Source organism: Amblyraja radiata, chromosome 7 (assembly GCF_010909765.2).
Source record: "Amblyraja radiata isolate CabotCenter1 chromosome 7, sAmbRad1.1.pri, whole genome shotgun sequence".
Lineage (NCBI taxonomy): Eukaryota > Metazoa > Chordata > Chondrichthyes > Rajiformes > Rajidae > Amblyraja > Amblyraja radiata.
In genome coordinates, this window is record NC_045962.1 from 86,532,156 (window position 1) to 86,547,379 (window position 15,224).

Genomic DNA, 15,224 nt, shown 5'->3' on the forward strand with positions numbered 1-15,224 from the left:
CTTCCCTACTCTCAGTGGGAAAAGCTTTTCCACGTCAACTCTGTCTATCCCTCTCATCATTTTAAAAACCTCTATCAAGACCCCCCTTAACCTTCTGCGCTCCAAAGAATAAAGCCCTAACTTGTTCAACCTTTCTCTGTAACTTAGTTGCTGAAACCCAGGCAACATTCTAGTAAATCTCCTCTGTACTCTCTCTATTTTGTTGACATCCTTCCTATAATTAGGCGACCAAAATTGTACACCATACTCCAGAATTGGCCTCACCAATGCCTTGTACAATTTTAACATTACATCCCAACTTCTATACTCAGTGCTCTGATTTATAAAGGCCAGCACACCAAAAGCTTTCTTTACCACCCTATCTACATGAGATTCCACTTTCAGGGAACTGTGCACAGTTATTCCCAGATCCCTCTGTTCACCTACATTCTTCAATTCCCTACCATTTACCATATTATTATTATTTCTCTTTTATATGTGTGTAGTTTTTCTTTTCATTTATAGGGGGACCTTTTTGTGGCCCTTGGTTCAGCTGCACATTTGTAGATGTGGTGAATGGCGGTGCAGGCTCGAAGGGCCGAATGGCCTACTCCTGCACCTATGTTTCTATGTTTCTATGTACCATGGTCCATGGTGAATCTGGCACTGAATAAAGCTCTCTGTGGTACCTCTCGATGCCCTCGGCATGTGTTTATTTTACTTCATGGTTCATCCAGGCCTGGTAATGTTGCTTTGAGAGACTTTTTATTTTTATTTTTGTATCCAAAAATAATTTATTTAATTTCAACACAATACAAAAAACCAAAAAAAAAACAAACCGTGGAGACATCCCCATCACCATGTCACAAAATCATCAGACAACTATGTTACAAATATTCTAATAACTACTGTACAACCCCGGTAAAGGGGAAAGCATCCGGCTCGGGCAAAGCCCTCTTCCGCCTGGCGCCGTGACTGGCGGGTGGCCAGCTATGAGACACTCTGGGGTGTTCCACAATATAACTTCAACTCGGGGCCTGAACTTGGAGAACTGAACTTTCTCGTGTTTTCCCTTCCTCCAGAGCGAGCTGAGATCGGCGCGCATAGCGAGGGATTGGGACCAGCCAACCTGCGCTGGGGTACAGACGGACAGAGATACGTCCTACGCCCGGGGTCTGGTGAGAGCGTGCAACGTGAGTCTTCAAACTGGCGTGGGCATAAAGCAAGTGAGTGCACGCATCGAAAAATTTGCAGCGTGATGTGGCGTGATCACGTATTGACGCTTGCCGTTTCTTCAAGTGTCGCAACATTTTTTTTGTCGCCGCTGGATTTTGAAATGTTCAAAATCTTTTGGCACCACCGAAAAAATAGCCAAGTAGGACAGGCCATTGACACTACCCTACACACACTATGGAACAATGTTAAAATTTATACCAAGCCAATTAACCTACAAACCCGCACGTCTTTGGAGTGGGGGAGGAGACCGAAGAACTCGGAGGAAACTCACGGGGATAACGTACAAACTCCGCACAGACAGCACCCGTGGTCAGGATTGAACCCGGGTCTCTGGCGCTGTGAGCCCTGTAAGGCAGCAACTCTACCGCTGCGCCACCTAACCTCTTAGGTCAAAGTCAAGAGTGTTTTTATTGTTATATGTCCCAAAACAGACCCATTAAGTATGGTTTACAGATATGTAAATGTAGTACTCCAGAATAAACCAAAAAAAAAGAAGTTATATACGTTATATAGAAGTTGGGAGGCCATGTTGCAGTTGTAGAAGGCGTTGGTGAGGCCGCATTTAGAGTATTGTGTTCAGTTCTGACCACCATGTTATAGGAAAGATGTTGTCAAGCTGGGAAGTGGGTGCAGAGAAGATTTACGAGGATGTTGCCAGGACTAGAGGGTGTGAGCTACAGGGAGAGGTTGAGCAGGCTGGGTCTCTATTCCATGGAGCGCAGGAGGATGAGGGGTGATCTTATAGAGGTGTATAAAATCATGAGAGGAATAGATCGGGTAGATGCACAGAGTAGTCTCTTGCCCAGAGTAGGGGAATCGAGGATCAGAGGACATAGGTTCAAGGTGAAGGGGAAAAGATTTAATAGGAATCTGAGGGGTAACTTTTTCACGCAAAGGGTGGTGGGTGTATGGAACGAGCTGCCAGAGGAGGTAGTTGAGGCTGGGACTATCCCAATGTTTTAGACAGGTACATGAATAGGACAGGTTTGGAGGGATCTGGGCCAAACGCGGGCAGGAGGGACTAGTGTAGCTGGGACATGTTGGTCGGTGTGGACAAGTTGGGCCGAGGGGACTGTTTCCATGCTGTAGGATTCTGTCGCGATTCATCAGGAGATGTTGGGACAGGTAACCTGAGATTTGGTCCCAGAGGGAACAGTTGAAGGAGCTGATTGTCACAGAGGAAATAAACAGGCCCTTCGGCCCATCATGTTTCTGGCGGCTGTCGAGTGCCCAAGAACGAGCGGCAGAGAGGTGTGACTGTTTAGCGATTGGATTCCAAAGCTCGTAGAGAATGGAACGGCTGGGCTTGTACACTCTGGAGTTTAGAAGGATGAGAGGGCATCTCATTGAAACATATAAGATTATTAAGGGTTTGGACACACTAGAGGCAGGAAACATGTTCCCGATGTTGGGGGAGTCCAGAACCAGGGGCCACACAGTTTAAGAATAAGGAGTAAGCCATTTAGAACAGAGACGAGGAAACCCTTTTTCTCACAGAGGGTGGTGAGTCTGTAGAATTCTATGCCTCAGAGGGCGGTGGAGGCAGGTTCTCTGGATGCTTTCAACAGAGAGCTAGACAGGGCTCTTAAAAATAGCGGAGTCAGGGGATATGGGGGAGAAGGGAGGAACGGGGTACTGATTGGGGATGATCAGCCATGATCACATTGAATGGCGGTGCTGGCTCGAAGGGCCGAATGGCCTGCTCCTGCACCTATTGTCTATTGTATCTTTGAGAGTTCAAGGCATGGCCGTTAATGATAGAGTGATGAAGATGAGCAAGGTACAAGGGGGCAGGGTTGGAGGAGAACTGTCAAGGAGGCTTGAAGGGGTACAGAATGTCCTGGAGTCAGAGAGTTATACAGCGCGGAAACAAGCCCTTCGGCCCACCGAGTCCGCACCGACCAGCGATCCCCGCACACTAACGCCACCCAACACACACTAGGGCCAATTTACATTTACTCCAAGCCAATTAACCTACAAAAATGGACGTGTGGGAGGAAACCGAAGGTCTCGGAGAAAACCCACACAGGTCACAAACTCCGTACAGACAGCGCCCATAGTCGGGATCGAACCCGGGTCTATGGCGCTGTGAGGCAGCAACTCTGTACACTGCAAGGGCCAGGAAGCGAGCGGGCAAGATCATCTCTGACCCCTCTCACCCTGGCCACAAACTCTTTGAATCACTTCCCTCTGGAAGGCGACTCCGGACTGTCAAAGCTGCCACAGCCAGACATAAAAACAGTTTTTATCCACGAGTAGTTGCTCTGCTCAACAGCCAAAAATCTGTAGCCTCCCTTTGATCTGGTATTTTGTTGGTTCACATGCTTGATCAATGGTGTTTTATCATGAATGTTTTATTATTATTAATGTTTAGTGTTTCCTGAGTCATTCGTAACTGTCACTGCATGTCATGTTGTTACTTGTGGGCGGAGCACCAAGGCAAATTCCTTGTATGTGAATACTTGGCCAATAAACCTATTTACTTACTTACCCGCTGCGCCACCGTGCCGCCCGTGGGCAAATGGGACAAGAGTGCGGCCATTGTGGTTCTAAATGGGGAGAGAAACCAGAGATTGGAGGGGCAAAGGGACTTGGGAGTGATGGTGTAGGACTCCCAGAAACTCAATCTGCAAGTCGAATCGGTAGTAAGGAAGTCAATTCAATGCTAGCATTTATATCAAGAGGACTGGAATACAAGAACAGGGATGTATTGCTGAGGCTCTATAAGGCGCTGGTCAGGCTGCATTTGGATTATTGTGAGCACATCTGGGCCCCATATCTGAGGAAGGATGTACCGGCTCTGGGAGAGGGTCCAGAGGAGGTTTACAAGAACGATCCCAGGAATGAGTGGGTTAACATACGATGAGCGTTTGTCGGCACTGGGCCTGTACTCGCTGGAGTTTAGAAGGATGAGGGGGTGCCTCATTGAAACGTACAGAATAGTGAAAGGCCTGGATAGAGTGGATGTGGAGAGGATGTTTCCACTGGTGGGAGAGTCCAGGACCAGAGGTCACAGCCTCAGAATTAAAGGGCGCTCTTTTAGAAAGGAGGTCAGTAGGAACTTCTTTAGTCAGAGGGTGGTGAATCTGTGGAACTCATTGCCAGTGGAGGCCAAGTCAGTGGATATTTTTAAGGCAGAGATAGACAGGTTCTTGATTAGAACGGGTGTCAAGGGTTATGGGGAGAAGGCAGGAAAATGGGATTAGGAGGCAGAGATCAGCCATGATTGAATGGCGGAGTGGACTCGATGGGCCGAATGGCCTTAATTCTACTCCTACAACCAGTGGACTTGCGAAGTGTAAGGATTCTGTAATCATGCCATCATCTATCTTGTGTTTGCAGCACCCCTGGCCTTGAATGGAGGCTGCCCTCTGACCTTTGACCGGCGGCCGCTGCCAAGGTAACGCAGAAGCCATGACCTCCACACTTCAAGCCTTGCACTTTAAACTCTTGACCCAGGCCACGGGTCAGAGCACCATCCGTGCGTGCGACCGGGAGATCGACCGCCAGTATGACATCGTGCCGTCCGTGGTCTGCTCCATGTGCTGCCTCTTCGGCCTCATCTACTGCTTCTTTGGTGAGTGGGCTTGAGTTACTGGGCCTGTCCCACTTTGGCGACTTTCCAGGAGACTGCAGGAGACTATGCGGTCGCCACTATGTGGCCACGTGGTATTCGCGGGTGATTGCTGAGTTTGTGGTCGTGAGGAGATCCCGCATTCTGGGAACTAGAATGCAGGAACTTCACTGGAGTTTAGAAGGATGAGGGGGAATCTTAGAGAAACATACAAAATCATAAAAGGACTGGACAAGCTAGAGGCAGGAAAAATGTTCCCAATGTTGGGCGAGTCCAGAACCACGGGCCACACAGTCTTAGAATAAAGGGGAGGTCATTTAAGACTGAGGTGAGAAAAAACTTTTTCACCCAGAGAGTTGTGAATTTGTGGAATTCCCTGCCACAGAGAGCAATGGAGGCCAAGTCACTGGATGGATTTAAGAGAGAGTTAGATAGAGCTCTAGTGGAGTCAAGGGATATGGGGAGAAGGCAGGCACGGGTTATTGATTGGGGATGATCAGCCATGATCACAATGGATGGCGGTGGCTGGCTCGAAGGGCCGAATGGCCTCCTCCTGCACCTATTTTCTATGGTTCTATGTAACTAGTTGGAAAAATTAGCAGCGACCAGAATGAAGCCGCCATGGAGAGTAGCGAGAATTCTCGAGTCATGGGTGGATCGCCAGGTTCTCGTAGGTTGTACCCGGTGCTGACTGGTGAATTTCATTGGCTCATTGGGAGAAAAAAAACGTAAGCAGTAGTTTTCAGAACCAAGGATAACCGACTGGTAATGTTAAATTAGCCGAGCTTCACAGCCGTGTATCTCTGGCTTCTTAAAAGTTGTCTCCACTCCTTCTTCCCATCCTGTCTCCCCCCCTCTCCCCCCCCCCCCTTTTAAGGGACTTACCGTACACTGTGCTTTTGGCGTCTTAATGACAGCGCCAACCTTCCTGTTCATCGCGGTGCGTGTATGTATCACATTGGCTTTGCACCGTTGGAATTTCACTCTGACAGCGAGCGCTCCCCCCGCTTGCCCTGTCCCCGACTGCATAATGTGTGTGTGTGTGTGTGTGTGTGCGTGCGTGTGTGCGTGTGTGTGTTCCACTCTGACAGTCGCCATTCCAGTTGCCGTTTTTTCAGGCGACTGCGGGCAACTTAACAGTCACCGGCAGTAGCCTGAAAAATCACCTAAGTGGGAGAGGCCCCGTTAGGGCTACAGCAATGAAAGGTTCATAGAGTCATGGAGTGATTCCGACCAATATGTCCCCGCTATACTAGTTCCGCCTGCCCGCGTTTGGCTCTCATCCATCCCAACCTGTTCTATCCATGCAGCTGTCTAACTGTTTCTTAAACGTTGCGATTTAGGACTGAGATGAGGAAAAACCTTTTTCACCCAGAGAGTTGTGAATCTGCGGAATTCTCTGCCACAGAAGGCAGTGGAGGCCAGTTCACTGGATGTTTTCAAGAGAGAGTTAGATTTAGCTCTTAGGGCTAAAGGCATCAAGGGAAATTGGGGGATTAAGCAGGAACGGGGTACTGATTTTAGTGATCACCCATGATCACATTGAATGGCGGTGCTGTGCTCGAAAGGCCAAATGGCCTACTCCTGCAGCTATTTTCTATGTTCCTATATATCCCTACCTCAACTACATCTTCTGGCAGCTTGTTCCATACACCCACCACCCTCTGTATGAAAAAGTTACCCCTCAGATTCATATTAAATCTTTTCCCCCTCACCTTAAACATATATCCTCTGGTCCTTGATTCCCCTACTCTGTGCAAGAGATTCCCCTACTCTGTGCATCTACCCGATCTATTCCTCTCGTGATTTTGTACACCTCTATAAGATCACCCCTCATCCTCCTGCGCTCCATGGAATAGAGACCCAGCCTACTCAACCTCTCCCTGTAGCTCACACCCCCTAGTCCTGGCAACATCCTTGTAAATCTTCTCTGTACCCTTTGCAGTTTGACAACATCTTTCCTATAACACGGTGCCCAGAACTGAACACAAGACTGTAAATGCGATCTCACCAACGTCTTGTACAACTGCAACATGACCTCCCAACTTCTATATTCAATATCTGGCTGATGAAGGCCAAAGTGCCAAAAGCCTTTTTGACCACCCCTATCTAGCTGCGACTCGACCTTCAAGGAACCATGCACCTGTACTCCTAGATCCCTCTGCTCTACAACATCACCCAGAGGCCTACCATTCATTGTGTAGGTCCTGCCCTTGTTCGACGTCCCAAAATACAACACCTCACATTTCTCTGTATTAAATTCCATCAACCATTCCTCTGTCCACCTGGCCAATCGATCCAGATCCTGCTGCAATCGTTCACAACCATCTTCACCATCTGCAAAACCACCCACTTTTATATCATCTGCAAACTTGGCCTTCATGGGTCCACGCCCTTTAATTTCACAAGTTATAAGAGCAGAATTAGGCCATTCGGCCCATCGAGTCTACTCTGCCATTCAATCATGGCTGATCTCTGCCTCCTAATCTAATTTTCCTGCCTTCTCCCCATAACCCTTGACACCCGTACTAATCAAGAATTTGTCTATCTCTGCCCTAAAAATATCCACTGACTTGGCCTCCACAGCCCTCTGTGGCAATGAGTTCCACAGATTAACTACCCTCTGACTGAAGAAGTTCCTCCTCACCTCCTTTCTAAAAGAGCGTCCTTTAATGGAAACATGGGAAACATCCTTTCCACATGGCCTTCATAACAAGAAGAGTTGGGTGTAGGAGCAAAGAGGTCCTTCTGCAGTTGTACAGGGCCCTAGTGAGACCACACCTGGAGCATTGTGTGCCGTTTTGGTCTCCTAATTTGAGGAAGGACATTCTTGCTATTGAGGGAGTGCAGCGTAGGTTCACCAGGTTAATTCTCGGGATGGCGGACTGTCATATGCTGAGAGAATGGAGCGGCTGGGCTTGTACACTCTGGAATTTAGAAGGATGAGATGGGATCTTATTGAAACATATAAGATTATTAAGGGTTTGGACAGGGTAGCGGCAGGAAACATGTTCCCGATGTTGGGGGAGTCCAGAACCAGGGGCCACAGTTTAAGAATAAGGGGTAAGCCATTTAGAACGGAGACGAGGAAACACTTTTTCACACAGAGAGTTGTGAGCCTGTGGAATTCTCTGCCTCAGAGGGCGGTGGAGGCCGGTTCTCTGGATACTTTCAAGAGAGAGCTAGATAGGGCTCTTAAAGATAGCGGAGTCGGGTGATATGGGGAGAAGGCGGGAACGGGGTACTGATTGGGGATGATCAGCCATGATCACCTTGAATGGCGGTGCTGGCTCGAAGGGCCGAATGGCCTACTCCTGCACCTACTGTCTATTGTCCATTGAATGGCAGTGCTGGCTCGAAGGGCCGAATGGCCTACTCCTGCACCTATTGTCTATTGAATGGCAGTGCTGGGTCGAAGGGCCGAATGGCCAACTCATGCACATATTGTCTATTGTCATAGAAACATAGAAAATAGGTGCAGGAGTAGGCCATTCGGCCCTTCGAGCCTGCACCGCCATTCAATATGATCATGGCTGATCATCCAACTCAGTATCCTGTACCTGCCTTCTCTCCATACCCCCTGATCCCTTTAGCCACAAGGGCCACATCTAACTCCCTCTTAAATATAGCCAATGAACTGGCCTCAACTACCTTCTGTGGCAGAGAATTCCAGAGATTCACCACTCTGTGTGAAAAATGTTTTCCTCATCTCGGTCCTAAAAGATTTCCCTCTTATCCTTAAACTGTGACCCCTAGTTCTGGACTTCCCCAATATCGGGAGCAATCTTCCTGCATCTAGCCTGTCCAACCCCTTAAGAATTTTGTAAGTTTCTATAAGATCCCCCCTCAATCTTCTAAATTCTAGCGAGTACAACACTGTGTGTTGTAGCGAGTCTAAACACTGAGTGTTGTCTCTCTCTCTCTCTCTTTGGCCCAGGCTACCGCTGCTTCAAGGCCATCATGTTCCTCACGGGCCTGATGTTTGGCTCCATTGTCATCTTTATGCTGTGCTACAAGGAGAGGGTGCTGGACACTCAGCTGAGCATGGAGGCCAGCGTGGGAATCGGCCTGGGCATCGGCATCCTCTGCGGCCTGGTCACCATGCTGGTGCGGAGCGTGGGCCTGTTCATGGTGGGCCTGCTGCTGGGCCTGCTGGTGGCCGTGTCGACCCTGCTGGTCCTGGAGCAGTTCTACCACCCCCGCACCATGTGGGTGCCCATCGGGCTGCTGCTGGGTGCCGGAATGTTCTTCGCCGTGCTCACCCTGCAGTGGCAGCGCTTCTTCACCGTCCTCTCCACCGCCGTCTTCGGCGCGGCCATCATCACCGTCACCGTGGACTACTTCGTCGAGATCTTCCTGCTGGTGCAGTACGTCTACGAGCGGATCAAGGTGTCCCCCGTGCAGCCCATGTGCTGGTACAGCTGGGTCATCCTGGGCATCTGGCCTGTGCTCACCGCCCTCGGAGTGCTGGTGCAGTTCAAGATCACGGCCGAAGGCTACTCGCACACAGAAGGTAGTATTCAGTATTTCAGTATTCAGTGGGTGCAGCAGCACCTATGGAGCGAAGGAAAAAGGCAACGTTTCGGGCCGAAACCCTTCTTCAGTCTGAAGAAAGGTTTCGGCCCGAAACGTTGCCTATTTCCTTCGCTCCATAAATGCTGCTGCACCCGCTGGGTTTCTCCAGCATTTTTGTGTACCATCGATTTTCCAGCATCTGCAGTTCCTTCTTAAACACTTTCAGTATTCAGTATTTACTTTAATGTAATTTTAACTATTTACATACATAGATGAAACGAAAAAAATGTTTCTCGATCAGTTACCATCAGTGCGGTTAATAAAAACAGAATAAATACATATAGCTTTAAAAAATTTTTAAATTACCATATCTAAAAATAGGCCTAAAAATTGAAATGAAAACAGGTAGGCCCCGTTGCCCCCGGTAACCGGCCTAGTCACGCCGCCTCAGCCTGGCTTGCTTGGCAGCAACGAACGCAGGGCGGCACGGGGGCACAGCGGTAGAGTTGCTGCCTCATAACGTCGGAGACCCGGGTTCGATCCTGACCTCCGTGTGGAATTTGTACGTTCTCCAATCCTGAATACAGGCGCTGTCTGTACGGAATTTGTACGTTCTCCCTGGGACCACGTGGGTTTTCCCCGGGTGCTCCGGTTTCCACCCACATCCCAAAGACGTACAGGTTAATTGGCTTTGGTAAAAAATATTCCCTAGCGTGTACAGAATGATCGCTGGTCGGTGTGGGCCGAAGGGCCTGATTCCGCGCTGTATCTAAACTAAATTAAACTGAACTAAACAAAACAAAACTAAAATCGTGTTCAAAATCATGAGAGGAATAGATCAGGTAGTCAAACAGAGTCTCTTGCCCAGAATAGGGGAATCGAGGACCAGACAACATAGGTTCAAGGTGAGGGGGGGAGGGGGAAGATTTAATAGGAAAATTATGAGGATTCTGATTGAGTCTGAAGAAGGGTCTCGACCCGAAACGTCACCTATTCCTTCGCTCCATAGATGCTGCCTCACCCGCTGAGTTTCTCCAGCATTTTTATCTACCTACGATTTTTCCAGCATCTGCAGTTCCTTCTTAAACATAGGAATCAGAGGGGTAACTTTTTCACACAAAGGGTTGTGGGTGCGTGGAATGAGCTGCAGGAGGAGGTAATTGAGGCAGGAGGTATAGCAATGTTTAAGAAACATTTCGACAGGTAAATGGATAGGACAGGTTTAGAGGGATATTGGGCCAAATGTAGGTGGGGCATGTTGACCAGTGTGGGCAAGTTGGGCAGAAGTGTCAATTTCCACACTGTATGACTCAAGTTCAAGTTCAAGTGAGTTTATTGTCATGTGTCCCTGTATAGGACAATGAGATTCTTGCTTTGCATCAGCACACAGAACATAGTAGGCATGACTACAAAACAGATCAGTGTGTCCATATACCATAATATAAATATATACACACATGAATAAATAAACTGGTAAAGTGCAAATAACAGATAATGGATTATTAATAATCAGAGTTTTGGCCGAGCCAGGTTTATTAGCCTGATAGCTGTGGGGAAGTAGCTATTCCTGAACCTGGACGTTGCAGTCTTCATGCTCCTGTACCTTCTACCTGAAGGAAGCGGGGAGATGAGTGTGTGGCCAGGATGGTGTGGGTCCTTGATAATGCTGCCAGCCTTTTTGAGGCAGCAACTGCGATAAATCCCCTCGATGGTAGGGAGGTCAGAGCCGATGATGGACTGGGCAGTGTTTACTACTTTTGTAGTCTTTTCCTTTCCAGAGCGCTCAAGTTGCCGAACCAAGCCACGATGCAACCGGTCAGCATGACTCCAGGACCATGACTATAAACAAAACTAAACTATTCTGGGTAAAAGGCATTCATCCTATCCATTCCTCCTGTAATACAGGTGACAATAATAAACCGATATCTATACCAGGGTGAAGATTGTTTACAGTTTAGTTTATTGTCACGTGTACCGAGGTACAGTGAAAAGCTTTTGTTGCGTGGTAACCAGTCAGCAGAAAGACAATACATGATTGCAATCGAGCCATTAACAGTGTACAGATACATGATAAGGGAATAACATTTAGTGCAAGGTAAAGCCAGCAAAGTCCGATCAAGGATAGTCCCAATGAGGTAGATAGTAGTTTAAGAAGGAACTGCAGAGGCTGGAAAATCGAAGGTAGACAAAAGTGCTGGAGAAACTCAGCGGGTGCAGCAGCATCTATGGAGCGAAGGAAATAGGTATCGTTTCGGGCCGAAACCCTTCTTCAGTAGATAGTAGTTCAGGACTGCTCTCTGGTAAACTTTAGTTTAGTTTAGAGATACAGCGCGGAAACAGGCCCTTCGGCCCACCGGGTCCGCGCCGACCAGCGATCACCGCACACTAACACTATCCTACACACGGCAGGGACAATTTTTACATTTACCAAGCCAAGTGTGGGAGGAAACCAAAGATCTCGGGGAAAGCCCACGCAGGTCACGGGGAGAACGTACAAACTCCGTACAGGCAGCGCCCGTAGTGGGGATGGAACCCGGGTCTCCTGACGCTGCATCCGCTGCAAGGCGGCAACTCTACCGCTGCGCCATCGTGGTTGTGGTTTGATGGTCCAGTCGCCCCAGAGTCTAACTCACACTCTCTCCTCCTTTCTCCCGACGCCCGTCCTTGCAGTGATCATCAGCAGGAGGCGACGGCGGGTGCAGCTGATGCGCATTCGGCAACGGGAGGCGAAGAGGAAACAACGGAGACAGCGGCGTTCCTACCAGGAGCAGGCCTACCGGAGGAAGCCCAACCCTGTGCGACGCTACGATGGCGATGTCCTCTCTCCGGTCAGTTTCCTCTCAATAGACAATAGACAATAGGTGCAGGAGTAGGCCATTCGGCCCTTCGAGCCAGCACCGCCATTCAATGTGTTCATGGCTGATCATCATGGGGCTTGTACACTCTGGAGTTTAGAAGGATGAGAGGGAGGGATCTCATAGAAACATATAAGATTATTAAGGGTTTGGACACGCTAGAGGCAGGAAACATGTTCCCGATGTTGGGGGAGTCCAGAACCAGAGGCCACACAGTTTAAGAATAAGGAGTAAGCCATTTAGAACGGAGACGAGGAAACACGTTTTCTCACAGAGAGTGGTGAGTCTGTGGAATTCTCTTCCTCAGAGGGCGGTGGAGGCCGGTTCTCTGGATGCTTTCAAGAGAGAGCTGGATAGGGCTCTTAAAGATAGCGGAGTCAGGGGATACGGGGAGAAGGCAGGAACGGGGTACTGATTGGGGATGATCAGCCATGATCACATTGAATGACGGTGCTGGCTAGAAGGGCCGAATGGCCTACTCCTGCTCCTATTGTCTATTGTGGATATTTTTGATGGCAGAGATAGATAGATTCTTGGTTAGTACGGGCGTTATTTGGGGTTACGGGGCGAATGGGGTTAGGAGGGAAATGTAGATCAGCCATGATTGAATGGCGGAGTAGATTTGATGGGCCGAATGGCCTAATTCTGCTGCTATCACTTATGACCTCCCCTCCTTGAATTTTTTTTAAATTCTATTTTATTTTTAATATGTTTTATTATTTATTATTATTTATTTATTTTTATTTTTATGATACTGCCTGTAAGGGAAATTCATTTCGTTGTCTCTAACTGAGACAATGACAATAAATTTGAATACAATACAATACAATACAATACAATTGACGCCTCTTCTCTCTCTCTCTCTCTCTCTCTCTCCCTCCATCGCACAGAGCTACATTCAGAGTTTCCGAGACCGCCAGGCCGGTTGCCCCCCCAGCGGTGCCCAGACCATGGTGGACGTCGACTACGATTGTGGCTCCACCGTGCCCCTCACCTCCTCCGCTCCGGCGGTCCGCGTGTGAGGCCGCGGGCAGAGGCGGCTGGAGATGACCAGCGGGCGCGGCCCCCCGGGGAGAGGGCGGAGGATGCCCAGCGACTGTCTCGAGGATCTTCCCCCCCTCCCCGCGGACTGGCGTGGACAACAACAGAGTTAATATATTCGCCTGAACTGAATATTCGCCTCGCCCCTTGTCCCAACCCCAACCCAAGGGTCAACGGGATCTGGGATGGTCCATCCCTCTGTCCTCTCTCTCCCGTTCCCCTCAACCTGCACCTGATGCAGGAGCCTTTGGCCGACATGACCTGCCCACGGCCACACAAGGGGCAGGTTAAACCCTGAAGGACGAGCCTACGAGGGCCGAACTCCACCGAGGGAGTTGGGGAGAGAGTTGGCGAGGGACAGGGAGAGAGAGGTGCCACGGACATTCATTCTCGCACCTTCTCGACCTCAACCCGCCATCTCCTCAAACGACCCACCCAACAGCTTCCATCGCGGAAGATGTTACGACCGCCGTCAACGCTGCGCTGGGACGACGGAGTTCCGTGACTTCGGTTGGGTTGGGGAAGGATGCTTCGCCCAGCCGGTGAACCCATCTCCAATGACCCATGGAGGGGACATCTTGAAGAGACTGCATTGCTGGGACCAATATTTCCGGGACCAATATTCTGCATGTTACTGGGCTGTGTGTGTGTGCGTGTGTGTGCGCGTGTGTGTGCACGTGCACGCCGGTTGGTGCGTCTCGTCACATAGAAACTGCTGAATGTATCTGCGTTTTAGTGCCGGCACTGGTCTGGTACAGGGCCCTCCCCGGGGGGAACCCGACCCCAAATCGAAACCCTAACCGGAAACCCCAGTCCAATCCCAGGAACAATCGTCACCACCCTAGGACCGCCCGAAACCCAAACTAGAAACCAATTCGTGCGAGGACAAGTGAGAAGTGTACGGAGATCGCTGGTCGGCACAGCCTCGGTTGGGCCAAAGGGCCTGGTTCCGCGCTGTGCCTCGAAACTAAACTCTGAAACTCCTAACCCAAATCCGACCTTCAACCAGAACCCTAACGAGAATCTGAGAACCCGAACACAAACCAAATCAAACTCAATCCATCATCCCCTCTCTAGAACCCTCCAGTACCCAATCTTAGACAATAGGTGCAAGAGTAGGCCATTTGGCCCTTCGAGCCAGCACCGCCATTCAATGTGATCATGGCTGATCATCCCCAATCAGTACCCCGTTCCTGCCTTCTCCCCATATCCCCTGACTCCACTATTTTTAAGAGCCCTATCTAGCTCTCTCTTGAAAGCATCCAGAGAACCGGCCTCCACCACCCTCTGAGGCAGAGAATTCCACAGACTCACCACTCTCTGAGAGAAAAAGTGTTTCCTCGTCTCCGTTCTAAATGGCTTACTCCTTATTCTTAAACTGTGTGGCCCCTGGTTCTAGACTCCCCCCAACATCGGGAACATGTTTCCTGCCTCTAGCGTGTCCAAGCCCTTAACAACCTTAGGAACCCAATGTGTACATTAGAAGCTGAATCAGAAACATAGACCTCCCAGCCAGAAACATAGACCTCCCAGCCAGAAACATAGACCTCCCAGCCAGAAACAGAGACCTCCCAACCAGAAACACAGGCCTCCCAACCAGAAACATAGACCTCCCAACGAGAAACATAGACCTCCCAACCAGAAACATAGACCTCCCAACCAGAAACATAGACCTCCCAACCAGAAACATAGACCTCCCAACCAGAAACTGAAGGGCCTGTCCCACTTACGCGACTTTTTATAACCATATAACAATTACAGCACGGAAACAGGCCATCTCGTCCCTTCTAGTCCGTACCGAACACTTACTCTCACCTAGTCCCATCTACCTGCACTCAGACCATAAACCCTCCATTCCTTTCCCGTCCATATACCTATTCAATTTATTTTTAAATGATAAAATCCAACCTGCCTCCACTACTTCCACTGGAAGCTCATTCCACGCAGCTACCACTCTCTGAGTAAAGAAGTTCCCCCTCATGTTACCCCTAAACCTTTGTCCCTTAATTCTCAAATCATGTCCT

At 49.3% G+C, this 15,224-nt stretch overlaps 1 protein-coding gene across 1 annotated transcript; it reads left to right on the forward strand.

The window, feature by feature from the left end:
* The first annotated feature begins 1,022 nt into the window (after positions 1 to 1,022).
* On the forward strand, positions 1,023 to 13,321 carry tmem198 (transmembrane protein 198). Its single transcript, XM_033024914.1, has 5 exons — positions 1,023 to 1,205; positions 4,558 to 4,792; positions 8,727 to 9,302; positions 11,975 to 12,132; positions 13,050 to 13,321. Exons 2-5 carry the CDS (start codon positions 4,630 to 4,632, stop codon positions 13,179 to 13,181), a joined length of 1,029 nt encoding a protein of 342 aa, XP_032880805.1. The 5' UTR covers positions 1,023 to 1,205; positions 4,558 to 4,629; the 3' UTR covers positions 13,182 to 13,321.
* Positions 13,322 to 15,224: the final 1,903 nt, after the last annotated feature.

Coding starts and splice junctions, on each gene's coding strand:
- tmem198 (XM_033024914.1), top strand. CDS start 4,630: ATGACCTCCACACTTCAAGCCTTGCACTTTAAACTCTTGACCCAGGCC. Junction 4,793..8,726: donor CCTCATCTACTGCTTCTTTG/GTGAGTGGGCTT, acceptor TCTTTGGCCCAG/GCTACCGCTGCTTCAAGGCC. Junction 12,133..13,049: donor ATGGCGATGTCCTCTCTCCG/GTCAGTTTCCTC, acceptor TCCATCGCACAG/AGCTACATTCAGAGTTTCCG.